The sequence below is a fragment of the Bactrocera oleae genome, chromosome 3, assembly GCF_042242935.1.
Source record: "Bactrocera oleae isolate idBacOlea1 chromosome 3, idBacOlea1, whole genome shotgun sequence".
NCBI classification, from domain to species: domain Eukaryota; kingdom Metazoa; phylum Arthropoda; class Insecta; order Diptera; family Tephritidae; genus Bactrocera; species Bactrocera oleae.
Window position 1 is genome coordinate 61736423 of NC_091537.1, and position 26191 is coordinate 61762613.

General features: G+C 35.8%; 1 protein-coding gene, 1 long non-coding RNA gene and 1 pseudogene across 3 annotated transcripts in view; 2 read left to right on the forward strand and 1 right to left on the reverse strand.

Moving 5' to 3' along the window:
- Positions 1-7519: 7519 nt before the first annotated feature.
- The window catches only part of IPIP (Inositol phosphatase interacting protein), a 39501-nt gene continuing 20829 nt past the window's right edge, over positions 7520-26191 (reverse strand). Inside the window, exon 3 of the mRNA XM_070106725.1 lies at positions 7520-8052. Within this exon, the coding sequence (XP_069962826.1) occupies positions 7820-8052 (233 nt within the window). The 3' untranslated portion in view covers positions 7520-7819. The remainder of the gene's footprint in view (positions 8053-26191) is intronic.
- LOC138856257 (uncharacterized) lies at positions 19576-20712 on the forward strand (annotated as a pseudogene).
- On the forward strand, positions 22257-23849 carry LOC138856258 (uncharacterized). Of its 2 annotated transcripts, none has more exons than XR_011395412.1 (3): positions 22257-22826; positions 22884-23571; positions 23654-23849. It is a non-coding gene; the product is annotated as an uncharacterized lncRNA (long non-coding RNA). The 2 variants fall into 2 exon arrangements; XR_011395411.1 differs by having other exon boundaries at positions 22267-22826; positions 22884-23122; positions 23381-23847.

Below are 26191 nucleotides of genomic sequence, written 5' to 3' on the forward strand. Positions count from 1 at the left end.
CTAGGGTATTTGTTCTAAAGGTCACGCTGCGTAATTCGTCGAAGAGTTCTTCACAGGAACGTCTATCTCCGAAATTATTCTGTAGTATGGTTTTAATCTCTGCCCATGAAGTTGCGTGGCAGTTTATTTCTATCGCCTGTGTTGCCCTTCCTTTGAGTTTTGACTTTATTATGTCCGAAAAAAGTAGTTGGGACATTTCGTCGTATGTTTGTAGGTGTGAGTGTACTCGGTCAATGAGTGTGGTGAATGTCTGCAGGTCTCCTGAGTCGCCATAGAATTCAGGTAAATTGTTTAAGTATTTCAGAGGGTTTATAGTTAATCTGTTCATTAAGTTTTCAGCCTGTACTGCCATTTAAAAAAAAAAAATATAGGAAAAGGAAAAAGAAATTGTCTCTTACACACGAATGCGGTTTTCTCTTTTATTTTTATGCCTTAAATAGTTTTTCTTTGCTTTAGTTTTTATCAATGTTATATTATGTAGGAGTTCTTGCAAATTTTTGTTTTTCTGACGTATACAGTAGTTTTCTTTTAATTTATAATTTTATGCTTATCTTTTGAGTTACATACATTTAATAATAATATTAATGGATATAAAATAATATAAATAGTATAATATAGTTAATCAAATTCTTACTTTCAGACAATTTTGTTGAAAATATATATATTGCTGTCTGCTTGAGTCTGTGCTTCTACCGTTGGATTTAGAGTTGATTGAGATGAAAAAATTGTCCCTATGTTGAGTTTAAAGTTGATGAGGATAAGAGTTGTCACTATGTTGAGTTTAAAGTTGATTAGGAAAAAGTTGTCACTATGTTGAGTTTAAAGTTGATTAGGATAAAAGTTGTCACTATGTTTAGTTTAAAGTTGATTAGGATAAAAAGTTGTCACTATGTTGAGTTTAAAGTTGATTAGGATAAAAAGTTGTCACTTTCTTCCGTTGTGTTGTTTTTTCTCTTTTTTTATATTTTGTATGTGTTCTTTAAATTTTTAAAGGATCCACAATCTTATGAAGTCTAAGAGTTTTGCACTTTAATTTTTTAAAGGATCTGTTCTTCAATCTTATGAAGTTCAAATGTCACAAAAAAAATTTTATATGTCCATTAATTTTTTAAAGGATGTGTTCTTCAATCTTATGAAGTTTGAATGTCACAAAAATTTTGTACGTCCTTTAATCTTTTAAAGGATCTGTTCTTATTTTCGTTTACCCGTTACGGATATTAAAATATCCAATATCCTTTCTCATGTAACTCGAATTTAAATGATTTACACACAAGGATACACGGGTATCCTACCGACTGCGCCACTTTTCTTTTCTCCTAATGAGAAACACAAAAAAAAACAAGTAAGGAAGGGCTAAGTTCGGATGTAACCGAACATTTTATACTCTCGCAAAGTCAAATGGCATACTCGTTTGAGATTTCTTTGTGGATTGACTGATATTTTCGGTAGAAGGTCAACTATAGGCACTGGGGTTCACATATTTCGTACTTAGGGGCTTAAACAGTTTTGGTTCGATTTAGACAATTTTTGGTCTCAAGATGGCATACTTTAATTGCATTATTCACGCAAAGTTTTACCCCGATATAATCATTGTTACCTGATTTGCATAGTGGAAAGTGAAAGAATCAGATGGAATTGAAAATGGTGTCATATGGAAAATAGGCGTGGTTGTAATCCGATTTCGCCCATTTTCGCACTATGACATAGAAACATGAAAAGAACGTTATGCACCGAATTTGGTTGAAATCGGTTAAGCAGATCTCAAGATATGGGTTTTCACCTAAAAGTGGGCTGTGCCACGCCCACTGTCTAATTTTGAACGCGGTTCCTATAAAGTCATCTTATACCATCTCAGAGATAAAATTTAATGTCTCTGGCGTGTTTAGTGCTTGATTTATCGCGCTTTTAGTAGTTTTTAACAGTACCGTTATATGGGGAGTGGGCGGAGTTGCCACCCGATTTCAACTATTTTCACACCGTCAATAGAAGTGCTAAAAACATTTGCTTCCAGTCAGTTTTGTTATTATAGCATTAGCGGTTTAGGAGATATGCACATTAAACCTATTAGAGGCGGGACCACGCCCACTTTTTAAAAAAAACTTTTAACTGCAGATGCCCCTCCCTAATATGATCCTGTGTACCAAATAACAGTCTTGTATCTTATTGCGGAGCTTAGTTATGGCAAGTTATTTGTTTTTGATTAATGGCGTTTTGTGGGCGTGGCAGTGGTCCGATTACGCCCATCTGCAATACCAACCGTCTCACGGTACCATGAAACATGTCTACCAAGTTTCATAAAGATATCTCAATTTTTACTCAAGTTAGAGCTTGCACGGACGGACGGACAGACGGACAGACGGACGGACAGACAGACAGTCACCCGGATTTCAACTCGTCTCTTCATCCTGATCATTTATATATATATAACCCTATATCTAACTCGATTAATTTTAGGTGATACAAACAACCGTTAGGTGAACAAAACTATTATACTCTGTAGCAACAGGTTGCGAGAGTATAATAAAACGATTAGGTTTAAGGTTCCATCAATAACTGCTGGTTATTCTTTATTTCCACTTTCTTATATACTATTATTTTGTTGATAAAGATAAATGTTTGTACAATAATTCTTAAGAAATTTGTCTGGTGCGTTTACAAAAAGTGTAACAATTCGCTAATGTTGCATTTTCGTTAGCGGAAATGCACTTGAAAATAATGTTATTAAAGTTCTTTGGAATTAATGCACTTGGGCAAATAAGTAATAAAATTATTTGGAATTAACGATACATTTTTGTTAACAGTTGCATTTTCGTTAGCGGAAATGCACTTGGACAACAATTCTTTGTAAAGTACAATTTATAGATATATTTTATAATTCTTTGCGAAAATACAATTAATAATATTCTTAATGAGTTAAAATAGTGTATGTATGTGTGTATGGTCAAAGTAACGTTAAGGGAACAGTGGAAGACACTATAACAATGCAGCAAGCCACAAGCGGATAAGAGGGATTGGAGGAGTGATACTTAACCGCGGTTTACTGTTTACATAAATCAGAGAAATATTGAATATTTTCTTTAAAAAGTTTATTGAATTGTAAATCGACAAATATGCTATGTTGTCACTTTTATTCTAAAATATTTTAATACTCATATTTGCGGGGTTGTCACTTTTCTCTTCTAGAGGGAATATCAGAAATTTGTTCAATTTATGACTTTTAGCTTTTGCCATCTTCGTGAAAAGACGCTTGTAGGTAAAAGCATGCTCGGGGGGATGTGAGGGTATCTGTTTTTATGAATGAAGCGAGGTTGCTTGTCGAAAGTACGCCTGCGTTCATGAATGAAAATGTTGTTGTTGTGTGATTTACTATATATTTTGGCTTCGGCTATTTGGCTGACATATTGACTTGTGGCGATTGTTGTTTTTGTAGAATAATGTTTGTAGTTTTTGCAGGTGACATATTTACATGTGTACGGATATTCATATGTATGTAGGTTGGTTTGTGTATGCATTATTTGTTGGCAATGTTTTATAATATATACATACATACATATATATGTTGACATATAAATCAATGTGCGCACATATAGCAGAGAATATTAATATATTAGGATTTATATATTTATTAACATTCTCTGCATATAGTGTATTGATAAGTGATAAATTATGATTTGAATTTCTGAATGCGTACATTCAAATGCGCATGTTCAGATAAATGTACATATGACTATATAAGATTAATATGATAAAAGATATAAAATTATATAAGAATGCATATTATGTAAAAACTATATAATATTATTAAATGCCCAAATTGACTAAAAATATATATTATTTCGAAATTCCATAATTTAATAGATCTTATCAGTTTTGCATGCATTCATAAAAATTCGCAAAATGATATTCATATCAATAAATATGATTGCATATAAACGTATAAAAATATATATAAGGCAAAACGCTAACATGCAGCTGTAATATCAAAGCAAGTCTCTGAGCATAATTTTCATTGAATTCTCAGCTCTGTTCACTCGCTACTGTTAAAATTTCTCCTTCCGAGCCAGATTTGGTGAAATTCACTAATAAAATCTTGTTAGGTTTTGACAATTCACACGCTGGTCCGCAATTGAACCTTCTCTATAATATATGTACGTTCTCTGATAATGGCAAGGATGACATGATGCGAGACTCTCTCATTTCCGCTGATTTTTCTGTTATTCTCTTTCCCTGAATGACCAACTCTTTCCAGTGTGAGAGCGTCTCAAAATTAGCGTTTTTCATAACATTTTCCGTTGTAACCAAATCGGACAAAATAATAATTTTTGGCCAATTAAATTAAAATACCCAACATTTATTAAGATGAAATATTTTATACATATATCCATTAAACATATGGAAAAACTATTTCAATCCATTTGTGTGATTTTGTGATACATTAAAACAACTGATTTTTGGACTTTCAATACTTAAAAAGTGGAAAAATGTCTTAACTCTCAATTAGTAAACGTTTTCTATCATTTTTAGTTGAAAATTAATATTGCGAAGCATGGCATCACAAAAGATTTCATCACATACATTTCGATTTCGGGTTTTCTTTCATTTTCATTGTTATTTTATTTTTGTTAGTGATCTCCAACAGCAGCAATAAATCTCTCTGTTCACATTTTTTTTGGTAGGATTTCAATCTGTAAACGTCAGACCTTCTGAACTTTGACAGTTGCTTGAGTTAAGGTTTTGAACTTCAAATTCTTCAAATTTTTGCATGAAATTAATAATTCAATGGAACGATTGAATCAAAAGAAAGATATGAGTTGAGAAAGGCCATTTCAGGCCACGAAATATGTTTTTGAGTATATTCAAAATCCAGATTTTTTACTTTTGATATCAAATAATTATAATCAGAATATCTAACAATTAAATGCAGAGTCGTTTGCGCATTGTAAATTAACGAATTAGTATGCGTACATTCCTTAACACTGGGATTGGCATTATTTTTCTAATTCAAGCGAGTCCGCTGATGTTAAGCTGTGGTGAAATACGCTCATCATTTTCAGTATCTGCTAAAAGAGGAATATTTTTACAATCCGCAGATCATGGATTCGCTTTATATACGTTCTATATACCTAGTTTGGCCATTTAAGTAGTAATATATATATATATTATATATACTCGCCTGCATATGTACTGGTGAAAAATTTAAGATTTATTAGTTGTAGGTTTATGCAATACTTGCCTACAAGCTCTTTTTATCGACGATGGCAAACGCCAAAAATCATAATTTGAACAACTTTCTGATACTTCTTCCAGAACGGAAAAGTCATAAAAACGCAAAACATAATGACAAAAATGACAACATAGCTCTTTTCGATTTAAAATCTTTAACAATTTTAAAATATCTTTCCGTGGCTCGCCTTGAGCTCGCGAACACCAGCACCAATGACAAAGCAGTACGAATATACATACCTACAGTGCCTCCTCCATTTACCATCCGAAAGATTTTCGAACATCCGGTTGGTTTTATATCGTATATATCGGTCAATATGTGAGTTACGGATTTGTCGGAATATCCAACCCTGTTTGGATCGGCGAGTTCAAGGTTAAGTTTGTCATCACTGTAGTGGGCATGGTATCTTAAATCTTCTTCGTAAAGTTGGTCAAAACTCTGATTTAAACCACGTTTGCCCAATATAATGTTCTTTGATTCTCTGGTTGACTTTTTCCCCATACACCCCATATATTAAAGCCATTCTCAATTTAGCTTATTAGGAGGATTTTAATATAAATATCTCGGACATGAAGCAATATGTAATAATGAAACGATTAAAAAATTTGAAAAATTCTGTAATCGTTGGGAAGCTACACTCTCTTCGGCGAACACAGGCTATATTATATAATATATTCAAAAAAGTTAGGGATCCTTACTAAAAAAAAATTAAAATGATGATCCATAAAATATCATTATTTGTACCTTAGTATTAATGCTAATCAAAAGGAATTACTTCAAATTGAAGACTGTTTCAATACCTTTAGAAAAAATACCTCGAATTTAAAAATGTAAGTATTAGAAAAAAGTCGCGTCGTGAGCGGCGACCCACTCGGCTAGGCTGCAACATAATATGCGATGTAGGCGTCATTGGGCCATGGGAGTGGAGTCAATGTCATGAAATAAAGTGCAGCGCGGCTTACTCGCCCAGTAGATTCCATACGAAGCAATTGGGTGCGGAATTGATTATAAATAATATTAAAAGTTCGATAGTCTATATGAGGTCCTCTTCCCCCAAGTGGAATGGCAAATGGAGTGATCTGCTAGTAATATAAGTACTTCATTTATAAGAATTATATGGTAGGGGCTTATTTGTATTATACGTTTTTGATTGATCTTGCCAAAGAATTGGTCAGTAAGTTAAATTTGTTAGGCACACCAGCCTTAAAATAATAATAACTAAAAATATCTCATTTATAGAAACTATATGGAAATCAAATTTTTTGTATTATATGTAATTATTTGATATATTGAAAGGCAATGATGTAAGTTCCATACCAATAAAACGTTAAGGTGTACTCTTTACTACTTTGTTCACTTTATAAAAAGGGTCGGTATAGCGGAGAAGAGTTTTAAGCTACTAGCAGTAATTAAGTGCCCAAACAGTCACCGACATTCCTCCCTTCCATACTTACCGCCCGTATCAAACCAAATTTGTCAAAAGTTATGTCCTTAGTTGAAACGCAGAAATCAGTTGTTCTCTTGTGTTTTCATTTCACCAATGTTGCCATTGTTCTATTTGTATACACACATTTAGTTTTCTCGTTCTAATTTTTCTTAATGTAAAAGCTCAAAACTAAAATCCAACTATTAAAAATAGTTTACTTATTTATAAATAAGAATTTTCGACTGTGATTTTGAGTTACTTTAAGAATATTTTCAATATATTCAAGTTTATTTTTTAATTACTACAAAATATCGAGATTGGCAGCCCCGCGTTGCAAGAGACTGCTCTCTCATTTTCAGCTCACTCGTTTCTACGGGAAAAATGTAATTTTCGCGGATATCCTACCGTACGGTCTGTTGAAGCGGTGGTGACTGATCATTAAATTGCGCACTCATAAGATAGGTCGTATCAGCTGATTCGGGACACGGTTTTGTGTCGGTAACTGTTTGTGCAATCGTTGTTGTAAGAGGTAACAGAAATTCCCTTTGACGGTTGGTGGAGTTTCGAAATGTAGGAATTAAAAAGTAGTGGAGAGAGAACACCACTTTACATTTTTAACGCGAAACAATACGAATGATTGCTGACTGCGCAGATAATTCCGGGTACATCTTTTTAGCCCTTAGGAAGTAATGACGCCGTCTAGTTGCATTGTAAAGACCCGGGTTTGATCGCCGGAATGATAACGGATAAAATCCGGGTAAATTCCAGTAACGTAGAACCGATATTCATTTTAATGAATTATTATGTTTTTAGTGAATCTGGTTTTAATATGCCAATTAAAATTATCAATCAACCAAAATTCGCATGACTTGTCTTAATAAAAAAAGAGCAGTTATTTTATTTTGTCAAACACAGAGCAAGTTAGTATATGCATTTTAACAAGTGTCAAAGTATTCCAAACAAAATTTCACATTTACAAACATATGTAATTGCAGTTATTATTACTGTAATACGCCCTCAAAGGCTTAGCGACGATAAAGTCTTTTTTCGGCACTTACGAAAATAAAAATAAATATTAGATTATATTAGATAGACTAAATCTCTGACAAATGTGTCATAATTTTAAGGCACATTACTATTCTTAAGCATAATATGTTGATTAGAAAAAATCACAAATTAATAAGTGGCTGCGACTTGAGTAATTGTTCCGTTCTGTATATGAGCACGTCTTTCATTACCACTTGACGAAAATTTTCATGCAATTGTTCAAATGTACAATTCTTGTTTCGCAAAATATTCGCTATTGGGGAACATAATTCCAATACTGCTGGTGTGACTCTATTATTGTAGTCATTCTTGTTAGTCCTTTGTGCCGGTATTGGGGTGTTCCCAATAATTGGTCCTGTAAAACAAATAAAATTCATTTTGTAATTTATTAAAAACTCTCTAATAAAACTTATAAAATATACTGCAGATGTAGGAATGTAGGCAAATTAATGTATGTAAATCCCACACCTAAAATAAAAGCGTTAAATCTTAAAATCAGTGACTACTTATTACTTTTGTTAATACCAATTGTACTATTTTTAGTTATTTTATTTTGAGGAGCATTATTTGAAGTTATGACACTTTTAAGGAAAGAAAGAATACGATCGAAAACTCTCTAAAATAAAAAAGTTACATGTCCAATTATAATTCAAAATTATTTTTTGATTCCCCCGATCAAAATATGGAGTGAAACTTTTGCAAGCGGTTATTCCCTTTTATGAAACTCTGAATTTGGCTGTTATAGGTATTAGGTAAAGTAAAAGTTCGTTCGGTTTTTATCTAAGAGATGGCGTTATTATCCATAGTACTAGTGTTACGTGTCGCATCATGTCATACTATGCGGCGCTGAAAACGTGTTTATTCGCGCTAAAAGTTTGTCTTTGACAGTTTTTCGATTGATTGACTCAGTACGTTGTGAGCGCTCGTCAAAGATGGACACCAGCAAAGAGAAAATTCGCTATATTTTACAATTTTTCTTCGATCAAAGCAAAAAAGCAGCAAAAGCGGCTGAAAACATTAATTTAGTTTATGAGCCCGATAATGTAAACGAACGTATAGCACAAAAGTGATTTGCTTGGTTCCGTTCCGGTAAGTTCGATGTCAAAGATGCACCACGCGTCGGGAGGCCTGTCGTCGAAAATTGCGATAAAATCATGGAAATAGTGGAAACAGACCGTCACGTGAGCACTTATTTAATTGCTGAGGAACTAAAGATAAGCCAGAAAACCGTTTGGAACCATTTGCATAACCTTGGATTCAAAAAGGAGCTCGATGTTTGGGTGTCACACGAATTAACGCAAAAAACATGATAGACCGAATTTCCATCTGCAAATCGCTGCGGAATCGCAAGAAAATCGACCCGTTTCTGAAGCGGATTGTGACTGGCGTTGAAAAATGGGTCACTTATGACAACATCGAGCGCAAACGGTCGTGGTCAAAGCTCGGGGAAGCGGCCCAGATGAGGGCCAAGACCTGATTGACGGCCAGGAAGGTTTTGCTGGGTGTTTGGTGGGATGGGCAAGGAATCATCTACTACGAGCTACTCCCCTATGGCCAAACGCTCAATTCGGCCCTCTACTGCCAACAACTGGACCGCTTGAAGGCAGCACTCATCCAGAAGAGGCCATCTTTGATCAACAGAGGCCGAATTGTGTTCCATCATATAACTTTACAGTCATTGAACAAACAGCATCATATATTTTCTTTGTGTTGAAAATGTCAAATTTTGTACAGGAAAGTGATGATTTGCGGAAAGCATTAATTTTTTGTTTCCAGTTAAATACAACTGCAGTAGAGTCGTATCGAATGCTTGTCGAGGCATACAGTAAACATGCTCTATCAGAAGCAACATGCAAAAGATGGTTTCAACGGTTCAGAGATAATGATTTTGATGATCCTTCATTTTTCGGACGTGCAGGACCACCAAAAAAGTTTGAAGACGAAAATTGAATGAAAATGATACTTTGAGTCAAAAGCAAATAAGTGCCACATGAATTGAATGAAAAGCAAATGGAAAACTGAAAAAACACTTATGAAATTTTGCTTCAAATTGTCACTGGCGATGAAAAATGAATTTATTTTAAGAATCTTAAACGGAGAAAATCATGGGTTAATCCAGGACAACCATCATAACATACATATACATAAGAAAAGAAATTTTAATTCCATCACTTTACAATATACAAATCATATATCAATGAAATTATCGAAATAAAGCATTGCGCACATAATCAAAGTATAAATTTTCACACCTAAAAACGATCGGAATCAATTAACATATCAACAGATACCGAATATAAGGACCTCAGTGCCTATGGCTGACTTTTTACCGAAAATATCGGTCAATCTGTGAGTTACCTTAATAAAATGTAGAGAGCTTATAATATGTCGTGTTGTCAAAAATGGAAAACATCGGTTCCATACTTCCTCTAACCCACATAGGGGCCGTCCATAAATTACGTCATCGATTTTTTCAGATTTTTGAACCCCGCCCTATAATCATCCTATCGTCATTTCTTAATGACACCGCCCTTTTCCCAAAATTGACGTCATTACTGGTTTGACAAAATAAAACATTGCAGATTTGAGAAAAATAGGGTATTATATGATTTAAACACTTGGTTATAGAAACACCTTTTATTATTATAGGTACTACTAGGCAATAATCATTGATATAATTTTTTTGGGTCAAATTCACTCTTCAGTTTACGCCATATTTCATCGCGAAGCTTTTGTGCGGCTTGAGGGGTTTTATCAAAATATCGTCTCTTCACAGCAGAAAACAATCGCTGGTGGACCTTTTTTAAGTCAATAACCATCGCGGATCGACTATAGTAATAAATAGCAGTGAAAATAGTGTTCTGATTTTGTTATTTAACGAATTTGCGTTAAACGCGTGATGGAAAAATCTGCGCGGATAAACGTGTTGCATCGTTCACGTTCGTACTCAGATTGACAGCGAGCGCAGGCCGCAGGTCCGCAGCGGTGGCGGTGCGCACCAAAGACAAAGGAAGCCGACTTTCTTTGAACAGCGCCGATTTCTTTTATTCTCCGAGTCGCCGCCAATCTTTGTTTAATAAACAAAGTGTCGCATACAAACTATTTTCATAGGTACGATGTTATTTATAGTTTAAAAAAATAATGTAGACATGCCTTGACCTTGTAATAAATAAATAAATAAATAATGAGTTCAATAATTAATACCATTAAATACTTGCAAAATATCACAAGAACATTATCTTTCCTTAGTATGAGACATGTATTTAGTATAGTATTAATATGTACTTTTATTAATTATGTAATGTTGTAGTTATTATTTAAGTATTGTGTTTATTAGTATGCTTAGATCTTTAAAACTACGCAACAAATTTTGATGCGGTTTTTTTTAAATAGATAGACTGATTCTTAAAGAAGGTTTATATGTATAATACATGTAAGTACCACGGGCGAAGCCGGGGCGGGCAGCTAGTATTTTACTGGGTGTGCTGGAAGAAATTTCTTTTTAGAAGTAATCTTTTTGTACGTGAAAAATAAACTATAAATAAATAAATAAGAATGACGTCAATTTAGAAACCCCCCCATCTATCATTTACCGTCATCCGCAGACCAACAACCACGGGTCGCTGGTACCATAAACTACATATATATACAATATATATATATATATATATGCATAATGATTTTTGTTATTCTCGCGACTTTATGCCGAATATGTCGGTCAGTGTGTGTGTTTTATCTTGCATGAAAACATGTTCCCGAATATACTTGAATAATGCTGAAAGTTAACGCAATTAGTCCAGACTTTCCCCTAGCCCAAATACACCCGATACGATTTCCGACTTTCTAGCGGACTTTAAACTGTTTATGAATTAATTCGGTCTAGACCTATACTGACTTCCATTTCAATGGTTGATTTTTCCTCATATACCCAATATATATATATTTGATTGAGTTTATATCACATTTATCTCATTTAAGTTAACTACGTTGATTTTAATACCAATATCTCGGATATGAACCAAAATATAGAAATGATACTAAGTAAGTCTACGACATATAATATTATATAAATTAATAAGATACCAAACATGATTGTAATCCATTTCCCTATCGTCGAATAATGAATGTTGAATTCTTTTAGGACATATTTTAATATAAAGTTTCGTAACACCTGGCTTTATTATTTGCAAATTGCGAGAGTATAAAATGTTCGGTTATACCCGAACTTAACCCTTTTTCACTTTTCTAAAAAAGTTTTGTCACGCTTGAAGATGTTTCCCTGGCAAATAGCGCGAGTATAAAATGATCGGTTATTTCTATTGAAGCATTCATATTAATAATGGTAATAATTGTGCCTAATTACTCTTATAAAATAGTTTTACAGATTTTTAAAAATGCCAATATAAATTCTTTAAAAAACCGAGTTATTTAACCAACAAAAATTTAGTAATTTCACGACCAGTGTACAAATTAATTCAAATCTACAAACCGATTTTTAATTCTAGTAAACGTAATTGTTTTCTATTTCTTCTACTTTTAACAGTGCTTCACTAAACTACATGGTAGTTCGATCTGAACAAATTCTATGGAGATTGTACCGTTGCCTTGGATAATAATCCATGTAAAATTTCGTCAAATAAAAAAAATGTTCATACAAGGACATGTATTTGATCGTTCAGTTTGTATGCCATAATGGTTCGATATCGGCAGTTCCGACAAATGAGCTCTTGAGGAAAAAGAAGTGTGCAAAATTTCAGATCGATAGCTCAAAAACTGAGAAATTAGTTCACGTATATACAGGCAAACATGGCTAAATATACTCAGCTCATCATGCTAATCATCTATCTATATATACTTGTACATATAAAACATGTCTGTATGTCCTTTACAGATTCATTATTCTTGGAAACAAAAATCCACCACAACTTTGCAGCGGAACCAGACTCTCAGTCAAAAAAAATTATGAACAATGTTATCAAGGCAACAATTTTGACTGGAAAATTCAAGGGTGAAGACGTACTGTTAGGACTATCAACAAAGTACAGGGGCAGTCGTTGCAAGTGTGTGGTGTAAATTTGGCGAATCCATGCATCCTACATGGGCAGCTCTATGTTCCCTGCTCATGCGTCGGAAAACCTTCTTATTTATTCGTTTACGCACCAGATGGAAATATTACTGCCATGCCAACGAAATGTTGCCATGTCACAACTTTTTCGAAATGAACAAAATCAATCAAAAGATTTCAAATGAATTGAATAGTTGTGTAATGTCTTTACTTCAACTTTATTTTATTTGGTGGCGTAGCAACGCATACAGCTAGTTTATTTATATATTATATATTACACGGTCTCCGACGTTTCTTTTTAGGCGTTATAAACATCGTTTTACCCTGTTTAGGGTATAACAAGAAAGCATTGGACACTGCATTGCAACCTATAAAGTATTTATTCTATATTTGTATTCATTATTCAAATATTTACTCCTATTATATTGTAATGAAACTGTCAAAATCAGGAAACTGCTCAATAACAATTGTCTACATTACTTTACGAATTTTAGAGTTTCATTATTCAAGTATTTACTCCTATTATATTGTAATGAAACTGTCGAAATCAGGAAACTGCTCAATAGCAATTGTCTACATTACTTTACGAATTTTAGAGTTTGAATACATTTAATATTATCAAAGAAAATATGTGTTATTTTACAAACGTTGCTCATTAAACACTATGAATTTTTGAAGCTATAGTTACTTTCACACTTTTGGGATGTGAAATATCTTCTTAAAAACTCATAACAAGTGATCCAAGTAGAGGCACTTTTTTTGACAGCACACGTGATTCGTCTCAAGCTGTAATGTTATTATACTCTCGCAACCTGTTGCTACAGAGTATAATAGTTTTGTTCACCTAACGGTTGTTTGTATCACCTAAAACTAATCGAGTTAGATATAGGGTTATGCATATATAAATGATCAGGATGAAGAAACGAGTTGAAATCCGGGTGACTGTCTGTCCGTCCGTCCGCCCGTCCGTGCAAGCTCTAACTTGAGTAAAAATTGAGATATCTTTATGAAACTTGGTAGACATGTTTCTTGGTACCGTGAGACGGTTGGTATTGCAGATGGGCGTAATCGGACCACTGCCACGCCCAGAAAACGCCATTAATCAAAAACAAATAAATTGCCATAACTAAGCTCCGCAATAAGATACAAGACTGTTATTTGGTACACAGGATCACATTAGGGAGGGGCATCTGCAGTTAAATTTTTTTTTTAAGTGGGCGTGGTCCCGCCTCTAATAGGTTTAATGTACATATCTCCTAAACCGCTAATGCTATAATAACAAAATTCACTGGAAGCAAATGCTTTTAGCACTTCTATTGATGGTGTGAAAATAGTTGAAATTGGGTGGCAACTCCGCCCACTCCCCATATAACGGTGTTAAAAACTTTCAAAAGCGCGATAAATCAAGCACTAAACACGCCAGAGACATTAAATTTTATCTCTGGGATGGTATGAGATGACTTTATAGGAACCGCGTTCAAAATTAGTCAGTGGGCGTGGCACAGCCCACTTTTAGGTGAAAACCCATATCTTGAGATCTGCTTAACCGATTTCAACAAAATTCGGTGCATAACGTTCTTTTCATGTTTCTATGTCATAGTGCGAAAATGGGCGAAATCGGACTACAACCACGCCTACTTCCCATATAACACCATTTTAAATTCCATCTGATTCTTTCACTTTCCACTATGCAAATCAGGCAACAATGACTGTATCGGGAAAAAACTTTGCGTGAATAATGCGATTAAAGTATGCCACCTTGTGGCCAAAAATTGTCTAAATCGAACTAAAACTGTGTAAGCCCCTAAGTACTAAATATGTGGACCCCAGTGCCTATAGTTGACCTTCTACCGAAAATATCAGTCAATCCACAAAGAAATCTCAAACGAGTATACTATTTGACTTTGCGAGAGTATAAAATGTTCGGTTACATCCGAACTTAGCCCTTCCTTACTTGTTTTTGTTTAGTATTGTTTGGCATTTCATCATGGAAAGACTTACGACTTACATTTACAAATCGTTCAACTTTATTACGAAAATTCACGTTCTGTAAAGAATGTGTTTCACGGGCTTCACTCAACTTATGGTGAACATTATAGGCCTACTGAGCGTACTATTCGCAAAACCATTACCCATCTTGAGACCCAGCATTCATTATTGTATAATATTCGACCGAAAAGACCATGTCCAGCACGCAGTGAAGAAAATATAGCGGCCGTAGCTGAGAGTCTACACGAAGACCGTGGAGAGTCCATTCGGCGCCGTTTGCAGCAACTCGGACTGACGTATGAAACGACTTGGCTCATTTTACGTCGAGATCTTTAATTGAAATCGTACAAAATACAGCTTGTACAAGAACTGAAAACGCTCGACCTTCCCAAGACATATTCGAGCCAAATTTTGTTCAGCGATAAGGCTCATTTCTAAATCAATGGTTATGTAAACAAGCATCCTAAAGAAATTTAAAAGATGTCATTTCATCCAGAAAAAACAACGGTTTGGTGTGGTTTGTGGGCCGGAGGAATCATCGGTCCATATTTCTTCAAAAATGATGCATGTAACCGTCAATGGCGACCGTTATCGCATGATAACCGAATATTTGATGCCTAAAATAGAAGATCGTGATCTCCCACATCGCATCAATCAATGGATTTATTGAGAGAACACTTCGGTGCGAAGATAATTTCACGTTTTGGGCCGGTCGATTGGACACCAAGATCGTGTGATATCACACCGTAAGACTTTTTCCTGTGATGATATGTAAAGTCTTTAGTCTATGCGGACAATCCCGCTTCGATTCCGATCTTGGAGTAAAACACCACGCGTGTCATTCGTCAGTTACCAATCGAAATGCTCAAACGAGTCAACGAAAATTGGACGGATGGATCATCTGAGACGTAGCCGCGGCCAACATTTAAAAGAGATAATCTTGAAAAAATAAATGCCAAAGAAGATTCTTTCGAATGATAATAAACATTCCCCATTTAATTTGACTTTTCTGTGTTTTTTTCTTTAAAAAGTAGGGAACATCGAAATAGATCAACCTTTTATGCATTAATATTTTGTTTATGCATTAATATATTGTTACCACAAACACAACAATTTGCCATAATTGTTTTCACTCATACTATCAAAATTGTATTGTTCTGTTTTTATGATTCAAATATATGTATATTTTTCAAAAATCCAGCCAGTAAAAATTAGTTTTTGGAGTGATACCTGGAATACGAATAGAATGTAAAAGAGCCAAAATTATCAAAACGTAAACAAAAAATTCGCGAGGAAAACATATAAACGTTTATTTGAAATTAACACTCTCTAGTAACAAAACCCTATGTAATTGAATCATAATATTTAAAATTATAATAACTGTGCATAAATACCAAAAGCTACCAAGCAGTTGTAGTTTAACATTACTGCATTTATTTAGAAAAGATATTAATAGAAAATGGAAAACTGGTAAATAAACTATTTAACATATAATTATAAACTTTTTTATACATAATTATAAACTCTTTTATATATAATTATAAACTATTTTATATATAATTTTAAACTATTTTAATCAGTTATTTTGTATAAATACATAGAAAGCTCAAAAATTTGTTGAGACATCAATTTGGAAATAGTAAAAAATAAATTAAGTGTGGAAAGTGTTTCAAACATAAAGAGTGAATACAATCTGCTATACCTAGGAATATACTTTTTCGAGTAAATTAAAAGCGTTTTCCTACTCTTCAGGCATTTGTGTTTTATCCACTATGCACAAATTTCAGTTCATAATATTTAAAACCTCCTTGAAAACCATAGATATCGTCCAACCCATAGTTAAAATTATTTAAACTGCATTTTTGATAACTACCGTCACCTATAAAATGGAAAGTTGTCGTTTCTGGAAATTTCCCTTCATCTGATGTAGAAAAAAAAAAATTCCTTGCTTAAACGAAAATAACTTATGAATCTGCAACAAACGTTATTTAAAACCCATTTACTTGTGAATAAAAATTTGGTTTACTTGGTGTTAGAGTGATCACGAAGGTTTTTTCGAATTTGCGGCACATACATTTTTGTCCCTTTTCGTGAGCAATAATTGAATTGAATTGTTTTGATTTGTGGAATTGAAAACCGTAAAATTCGATTTTCTTCAATCGCACATGACTTAAGCTGAAGCTACATAACTTGAGTATGCGTACAGGGATAAAGGGATGTCCAACTTATTCCAGTTTGTGGGGGCCTCAAAATTTGTTTTTATAACATTTTCCATTGTAGCCAGATCGGAGAAAATAATAATTTTTGGGCATTTAAATTAAAATACCCAACATTTAATAAAATCAAATATTACTATACATGTATCCGTTACCTATTTAAATCCTTCTTTTGCGATTTTGTGATATATGAAAACCACTAATTTTTGAACTCTCAATAATGAATAAATGTATAAGATCTCAATTTATAAATGTTTTTTATCGTTAGCAATGAAAATTAATACTACGAAGCATGGCATCACAAAAGATTTCATCACATACATTTAGTTTCGCGTAATTTTCATTGTGTTCCAATTGTTGTTAGTGATCTTCAACAGTGGCAGCAAATATCTCTGTTTACATATTATTTTAGTAGGATGCCAGTCTGGCCTGGGACTCTTTTTTCAATTGCTAAACAACAAAACCTTCTGCACTTTGACACTAAACTGAGCTCAGGAGGTTTTGACGTCTAGCAATTGCTCTCCCATTTCCAGTAACACATAAGTTGGGTATCTCTTTATCTGTGATCAAATGAGTAGAATACACATGATCTTTTGCGATGAGCTCCATAGTTTTCACATGTTTACGCATACAACGCTGAGACATTCGAACTTGTATTCGAATATGCTGAAAAGTTGCAATAGCAACAAATACATATATTTGTATTTTTTGTTTGTTTGAAAGCAACATATGAGACCACCATACCAATATGCAAATCATAGTTCATTTGCAATACGCTCTAAGTGTCGCCGACCCGCACAAACATTTGCGAAAATTTTATATAAAGGAATGACAGAAAAAATCGACTCGTGTGGCTGAACTCTTTCTGCTCGTGTAAACGCACAGAGCCACACCAAAAGAGAATTTGCCGATAATGAGCGATAAAAGAATCCTCACGTGGACACCATCTTACTTGAGAGCGTGCTTCTTCTTACGAATATATTTTTTAATTTATAATGTAAATTAACATTTCTGTTATGTTTTTCCCCTAAATTTCTTGTATACATTTTGATGATTTGGTGTGATTTATTGTAGAATCTATTCGTATTCATTTATCACTTAAAAAACATATTAAGTTTGTTTCTTGTCTGATAATTATCACTAGCTAAGCCAAGTTTCTGCTGTAAAAAGCTATTTTTAACTCAAAGATCTAAGAGAAAAGAGCACAAGTTGAGAGGGTAAGAAGCAGAGAGAGCTGCTAGTTTCTGCTAGCAGAAAATAGCTAAATATGCAGAAACAACTGTTAAAACACATGTGTAAACAAGCGATATTTTACGCATTTGCTTTGATTTTTATATTTTAATAGTTTTGAATTGTGAAAATAAAAATTGAAGTTCTGCTAGTTTTCCGCTTCTTTACTTTTTCCTCTTTTTGAGCTTAACTTCTCAATTCTCAGTCTTGTTCTTCCTGAAAGCTTGCAGGTACTAGCAATTACGAAACAAATTAGTTTTCATTGACTGGAATGTTTGAAAAATACATTTTTAAATTATATACGTAAAACAAAAGTTATTTTGAGATTTTATCCGGCCAAGGGCTGTTATTTCGGCCATCTAACTCTGGATCGGTAAGTGTTAGTTTAAGTTTGTCGTCATTAGAGCAACACCTAGGAGCAGGGTTGCTCCGTATCCTCTTGGCCTGTGCGTGGATAGCGCACCGGAAGACCTGCAATCTCTCCACCGGTGCAAGTAAGCTTTGGACTACTGTCAACGTCTTGTCTAAATCGAAGAGACATGACGACCGGGTTGAAATTCAATTCGATGGCCATGCCTTCTCGGACCCGAAGAAGAGCGCGAGCTATTTTAGCCGGCAGTTTACATTGCACCCTTCGACCGACAAGACCAAACGATGTGTTACCTGACGGCTACGCAAAATGCCAAAAGACTGCGCACCACTTACTTTCACCGATGGGGAGGTTCAGAGTGTCATCAAAAAGACCAAATCGTCTAAATCCATTGGCCCTGACGGAATAAGCATGCTGATGCTAAAACATCTAGGCTCGAAGGGAGTAAGCTACCGCACCAAGGTCCTCAACTTGTCGATGTCCATTCTTCAAATACCCGATGTGTGGAAAGTCGGAAGATAGGTCCCACTACTAAAAACCTGGGAAACCTTCCAACAAAGGGACAAGACCTTCCAACAAAGAAAAGACACTTGAGGCCTTGCTACTCGCGACATTCACTCACCACCTGAGTTTAGCAGACCATCAGCATGGCTTCCAAGTGTAGAGCACTAAGCGTCATAAACGCCCAGATAATTCATGGCCTAAACCAAAAGCCACCATGCGAGAGGACGATCCTCGTAGCGTTGGACTTGTCAAAAGCTTTAGGCACAGTCAATCACACAATGCTACTTGAGGATCTAGAACAATCAACGCTCCCTCCAGGGCTGAAGCGGTGGACCATGAACTACCTGAGCAGTCGGCATTCATCCGTGCTGTTTCGAGGCCAAAACTCTAAACTTAGAAGAATTAAACAGGGGGTTCCGCAGGGCGGTGTTCTCTCCCCACTACAGTTTAATTTCTACATTTCGAAACTCCCCCCACCCACAAGCGGGAATTTCCGTGACCTCGTTCGCTGATGACTGCATGATATTGACGTCGGGCAATGGAATCGATAGCAGGTGCTCAAAAGTAAACAGCTACTTCTCCGGCCTTTCTCGCTTCTTTTCTGCAAGGAGTCTGACACTCTTCCCCACTAAATCCACAGTGACTATTTTCACAAATTGGGCGAAAGAATACAGACTGGAAATGAACATTTCAGTCGATGGCACAAGAATTCCGACAGTTAATAACCCTAAAATTTTAGGCGTAATATTGGACAGTCTGTGCTCCTTCACTCCGCACACGACCGTGATAACTGCCAAAGTACAGAGCCTCAACAAAATCCTCAAATCGCTTGCCGGAAGCTCTTGGGGAAGAGACAAAGAAACGTTATTGGCAACATACAAGGCAGTCGGCCAGCCGGTCCTAAAATATACATCACTAATATGGTCGCCTGGATGTAGTTCAATGCAGACGTAGAAGCTTCAGACTTGTCAGAGCACTGCACTCCGGACTATCACGGGATGCCTCTTGATGTCCCCAATAGAACACCTGCACTGAGGCCCTTATGCTTCCGGTTAAGAAACGTAACGAGCTCCTCTCCAAGCAGTTTCTGCTGGGGGTTTTCGTAGAAATCGTCTGCTTGAAGCGAAACCGCCTCCTAGGAAAATCAAAAGGTCATTCCTTGATTACGTCGACGACATCAGACAGTACGCCGACCGGACTTCGCACGCAACAAACTACTGACAAGCACTGACCGCCATTCACAGTGGAGCCATTAACACCTTCATCGACTCCTTCTCAATAAATGGCGTACTAGGAGTCAAACCACCACCCATAGCAGACGTAGAGCTTGAGTTATCTCGCGAAACCAGAGTAACTCTCGCGCAACTTCGTTCCGGATATTGTAGCAGGTTAAACTCCTACCTATCCAGAATAAACCCCGACATTCCAAACATATGTCCTGCGTGCAATTAGGCTCCGCATGATACTAACCACCTCTTTGCATGCCCAACAAACCCAATTCATCTAACACCCTTTTCCCTATGGTCCGACCCCGTCGAAACAGCCTGTTTCTTGGGCCTTCCGTTAGATGACCTCAACGACAACCAAACTATCACTTATCATCCAAGCGGGGACTAGATAACCGTTACAACAACAACATTTTAAGAGACTTTTGACAAATTACTGTTTTTTGGGCTATCGACACAACCTTATATAATAGAATCACGAACGCACCCTATTCTGTTCCTCTAATTTTAGGCAACTAAGCGGATTGCAAAGCTTACGCTTTCTCATGTTACCAACACGTAAACCGAACACATCCACGCAAATTCTGGAATTCGAGTGAAAGTGGAAATTAAATTCAATTCCAAAACGCGTGTACCAGAAATTTGTTATTTTCGTCCCCTCAGGGACCCCGTAGAGCAGAGTATCGAAGAAGACCCGAATGAGTTCATCCGCTATCGCGCGCAACAATTTAAGCTGTACCAATCCCCTTTAAGATTTTGAGAAAGGAAAGTGGTCGAAAATTGGACTTTTCGGCTGGAATTTATTCGAGCCAGCCGCCGCGGACGAAACATAATGGCAAACCCTTATCTTCATAATAAAGCTAATTCTTCGCCATAATAGTTAATTATATTAGCGCTTTATTTATTCTTGAAAACCACATCTTTAAAAAAAAACACTTTTCACATTAATCTCGGTAACTGATTCCGCATCGACTTTATTTTTGTGTCATGTGTCTATGAGCTTCCACAAATCGAATAATAATAATTGCTCCTTGCTCTACGTTTTCATGTTTTCCCCTTTAATAATTAACAATTACTTTTAATATGAAAATACCTATACTATTTTAAATATTTTTCTGCATAATTTTAGCACTTAAATTTACTTACATGTGCGCACACCAAATTCACACAATTGATTTGAAGTGAATAATAACCGAATATTTTCTTGTGAATTCGTTTTTCAGAACACTGATTTCCACTGGGAATTTATTTTGAAAAATATGTGGAAATTAAAGTAGTGAAAATGAAATTGGCAAAATTGCTCAAAACATAATTATAAAAGAAATCTCAAAAGTGCTCATCATTCCGGTGTCCGATTTTCAGCAAAACCTCGAGTTTTTTCGTATAATTACCTCAGAACAAAACTGTAGATCACAAAATTTTCTACAAAAACTGTATCGTTTTTTTTCCTAAGAGGCACCATTTTGGAGATATAACGCTTTAAAAAGTTGGATAATTTTTAACCATATTTTGCACACGTTTCCAGGTATAAACATCACTGAAGCTGTTAAATAACCAAAATTAGTTTGCTATTGGTGATTTTAACTTGCCTATGTAAATTATAAATTAAATTATGAGAATCTCAGGTATAATGAAACTCAGTCCCTAAATTTATACGCCAGTGTAACCTTGGTATAAACTACTTGTTCAGATAAGTTGCGATACGTGTGTTTCGTTAACACGCGTAGTAAAAAACAAGTTCAATTAGCTTGTCTTTCTCCAACCTCAGTAGCTGCTTATCAACATCTGTTTAGAATATATTATCAAGTTCAAGTGTGGCTTGGTAATCAGCTGGACCCTAGAGACTGGGGTTGGAAGTTGGTCGACAACACAGTAGAGCCAGTTCAAACTTTACTTCCACCAGCACCAAAACAACGTCTTCTTACGATATTTTGCAACTGTATGCCAAATGTGGTTGCAAAAAAGTTGGACTGTTTTGTTCCGTGGCATGCACACCTTATCACGGTCGGTCGTGCTCTATTGTGAAACACCACCCTATGATACCGATGAGTAATCGCTATTGGGGAATCAAAGTGAAATAGAAGAAGATAATAAGAAGAAGAACGAGAAGAAGAAAAAGAAGAGGAAGCAGAAAAATTTGAAACTATGTATCCGACGAATCAATTTAGCAATTTTCTTTTTTTTTATTACTCGGCCTTCATTTTTACCAACCCTTATGAAAGATATTGGCTAAATGACCACTCAATCCCCCCTCACCATAAAACACTGTACACCACATCAATTCACATCCACTTCACCACATCTACTTACCATACATTCCACATCACTACACCATACACCAACACGCACACAAATACAACATCACCACGTTCACACCGCCATGAAGACAGCAACAGATATATAAGGGACTAAAAAAAGGATCCCGGTCGCTTTTTAGTATTCGATTCGCTACGATCACATCTTTTTCGGTTCGGACACCCGCCTAAATTCACTTCGTTTTTTTTCCTTGTTCAACTGATTTTACGAACGGTGAGTGTAATTAAAATTAATTTATTAGGTATTTAAATATATATTATTTTGCATTAGTTTTAAAACAAATAGAATCACAGACGACCTGTGGAACAGGCCTACTGGGGAAACCACGTTAAATCGTATCTCGCTAAGTAAACTACCTCATAGGTGGCGTGGAAACGTGCGCAAAATATGAGGATTACAAATTATCCAACTTTTTAAAGCGTTATATCTCCAAAATGGTGGCTCTTAAGAAAAAAAAATTTCCGTATTTTTTGTAAAGAATCTCGTTATCTAAACACACGTAACAACACGTAAGTATATAATAAATAAAAATTCGAAAATCCGATGAAAAACTTTAAAACTTCTGGATGAATTCCGAAAAATGTCTTTACACATTTTACTAGCATTGAAGCATGCTAGCGTGTCAAAAAAGAGTGAGAAAGCTGTTCCTTTATTAAACCTTTAAATGAACCATTTTAGTAATACATAATACACAAAATATTATTACTGGCTGATTATACATATTAGAAGTGTTATAGTATTATTTCAAATATTATTATAATTCTTAGTATATATGTTCATATATTTACCTGATGAAGTTTGTGCACACTGTTTTGACGAAACAAAATGTCCATTAATGAATGGTTCTGAGGACACATTATTATTACTGCTAATGCCTGGCAGGGGAGGAGCTGGTCGATTGAATGGATTGTATCTTCGGGGTGGTGGTCTTGGCACATTTGTTGCGGAATTGGCCTCGGTAATAATTTCTGCAATTAATTTCGAAGCTTTTTTCCTTTCTCTCTACTTATAACAAATATAAAATTGTTTTCTTACATAAGAGCCATACAGTGAACCAAAAACAACTTGTACATACAGATGTTTTGACTTTGGAGGGACTTTTCTTTTAAACTATTTCAGCTTTTAAGCTTTAACCAATCTTATGTATTTTTCGTATTTTTATAAATATTTTAACAATAAATCAATTTTGATGTTAACGATTGTCGATAATTAAAATATCTCATTCTTTTGTAAAAAAAACTTGTACACTTACTTTGGCAACACTTTAAATGCAAATTCTTTTGTGAGGTTGTAGTTTTTGAAGAAAAAATGATAAATAAACACACATCTCAAAGTTTACAGTTAGTCAAATATTGACAAGGAGCAAAAGTACCAGAGAAATAGCAACATGTTAAAAAAAACACAGGCTGATTTCGTAAACGCCATTATATTAATTTGGCCAAGGTATAAAATTTCTGAATGTATGACCACCGTATTCACGCGCATGAGCTGTCACAATTTGCATGAGTTTTATTTTGCATGCATCGCATTGAAAATATTTAAAATGCAAGGTTCGCCGAGGAAATAAATAATTTATATTAATATAACGGGTCATCCAAGCAGAGGTTCTTTTTTCAATAGCCTTTTTTTCACAGATCACTTGTGATTCGTGTCAAGTTGTCATGTTATTTTTGTTCAGTGTTGTTTTAGATCAGATTTACCCTGCCCCCGTCGATTGACAAGACCAAACAATGTGTTACCTGACGGCTGCGCAAAATGCCAAAAGACCGCGCGCTACCTAGGCACGACGGGATGAAAGCTATCTCACCAAGGTCTTGAACCTGTCGCTGACCACTCTTCAAATTCCCGATGTGTGGAGTCGGAAGAGTGGTTCCACTACTGAAACCTGGGAAGCCCACCAACAAAGGGGAGTCTTATCTTCCGATAACTCTCCTTTCCTCAGTAGTGAAGACACTTGAGACCTTGCTACTCCCGACATTCACTCACCACCTGAGTTTAGCAGACCATCAGCATGGCTTCCGAAAAGTGCAGAGCACTAAGCGTCATAAACGCCCAGATAATTTATGGCCTAAACCAAAGCGTAGCGTTGGACTTGTCAAAAGCTTTAAACACAGTCAACCACACAATGCTACTTGAGGACATCGAACAATCCAAGCTCCCTCTAGAGAAGGCGGTGTCCTCACCCCGTTACTGTTTAACTTCTACATCTCGAAATTCCCCCAACCACCAGAGGGAATTTCTTTGACCTAGTACGCTGATGACTGCACGATATTGATGTCGAGCAATGGAATCGATGGCATGTGCTCGAAAGTAAACGGCTATCTCTCCGACCTTTCTCCTCCACTAAATCCACAGCGGCCATTTTCACAAACTGGACGAAGGAGTACAGACTGGATCTAAACATTACAGTCGATGGAAAGCCTGTGCTCCTTTACTCCTCACACGACAGCGATAACTGCCAAAGTACAGAGCCGCAACAAAATCCTCAAATCCCTTGTCGCCAGCTCTTCGGGAAAAGACAAAGAAACGTTGCTGGCAACTTATAAGGCTGCTCCAATATGGTCGCCTGGATGTAGTGCAGACGAAGAAGCTTCAGATTTGTCAAAACACTGCATTCCGGCCTATCACGGAATGCCTCTTGATGTCCCCAATAGAACACCTCCATAGTGGGGCCCGTATGCTTCCGGATAAGGAACTGCTGGGATGTTTTCGTAGATATCACCCCTGTAGTCATCTGCTTGAAGCAAAACCTCCTCCTAGGAATATCAAGAGGTCCTTCCTTGATTACGTCGACGACATTAAATAGTACGCCGACCAGACTTCGAACGCAACGAACTGTAGACAAGCACTGACCGCCATTCACAGTGGAGCCATCAACACCTTCATCGACTCCCTCTCAGTGAATGGTGTACTAGGACTCAAACCACCAGCCATCGCCGACGTAGAGCTCGAGTTAACTCGTGAATCTAGAGTGACCCACGCGCAACTTCGTTCTGGATACTGTAGCAGGTTAAACTTCTACTTATCCTGAATCGAACCCGATATAACCAATATATGTACAGCATGCAATGAGTCTCCGCATGAGACTAATCACCCCTTTCCACGCCCAACGAATCCCACTCATCTAACACCCATTTCCCTATGGTCCCTATGGTCCGATCCCGTCAAAATAGCTCGTTTCCTGGGCCTCCCGTTAGAGGACCTCGACGACAACCAAACTATAGCTTACCACCCAAGCGGGGACTAGATAACCGTTACAACAACATAAAATAAGTGTGTAGAAACGAATTAGTAAAGTGTTAGTCGATATAAAAGGGGTCGGCTTTAGTATACCATCCCTCGATTTCAGATTTAAGAGGGGTATGGTTGGATAGAGGAGATTTTCCAGACTAAGAATACAAGTATATATAATTATAGCTGCCGGAAACTTATAGTTTTCGAGATATTTGACTTTAAAGTTAAAAATTTCACAAATTTTATCTTACAATTTCTCGATTCATAGTTAATTTTTCTTTTATACAATGCACTTATTATACACTTACACTTTACTAAAATGTTTCTACATATTTATTTTATAT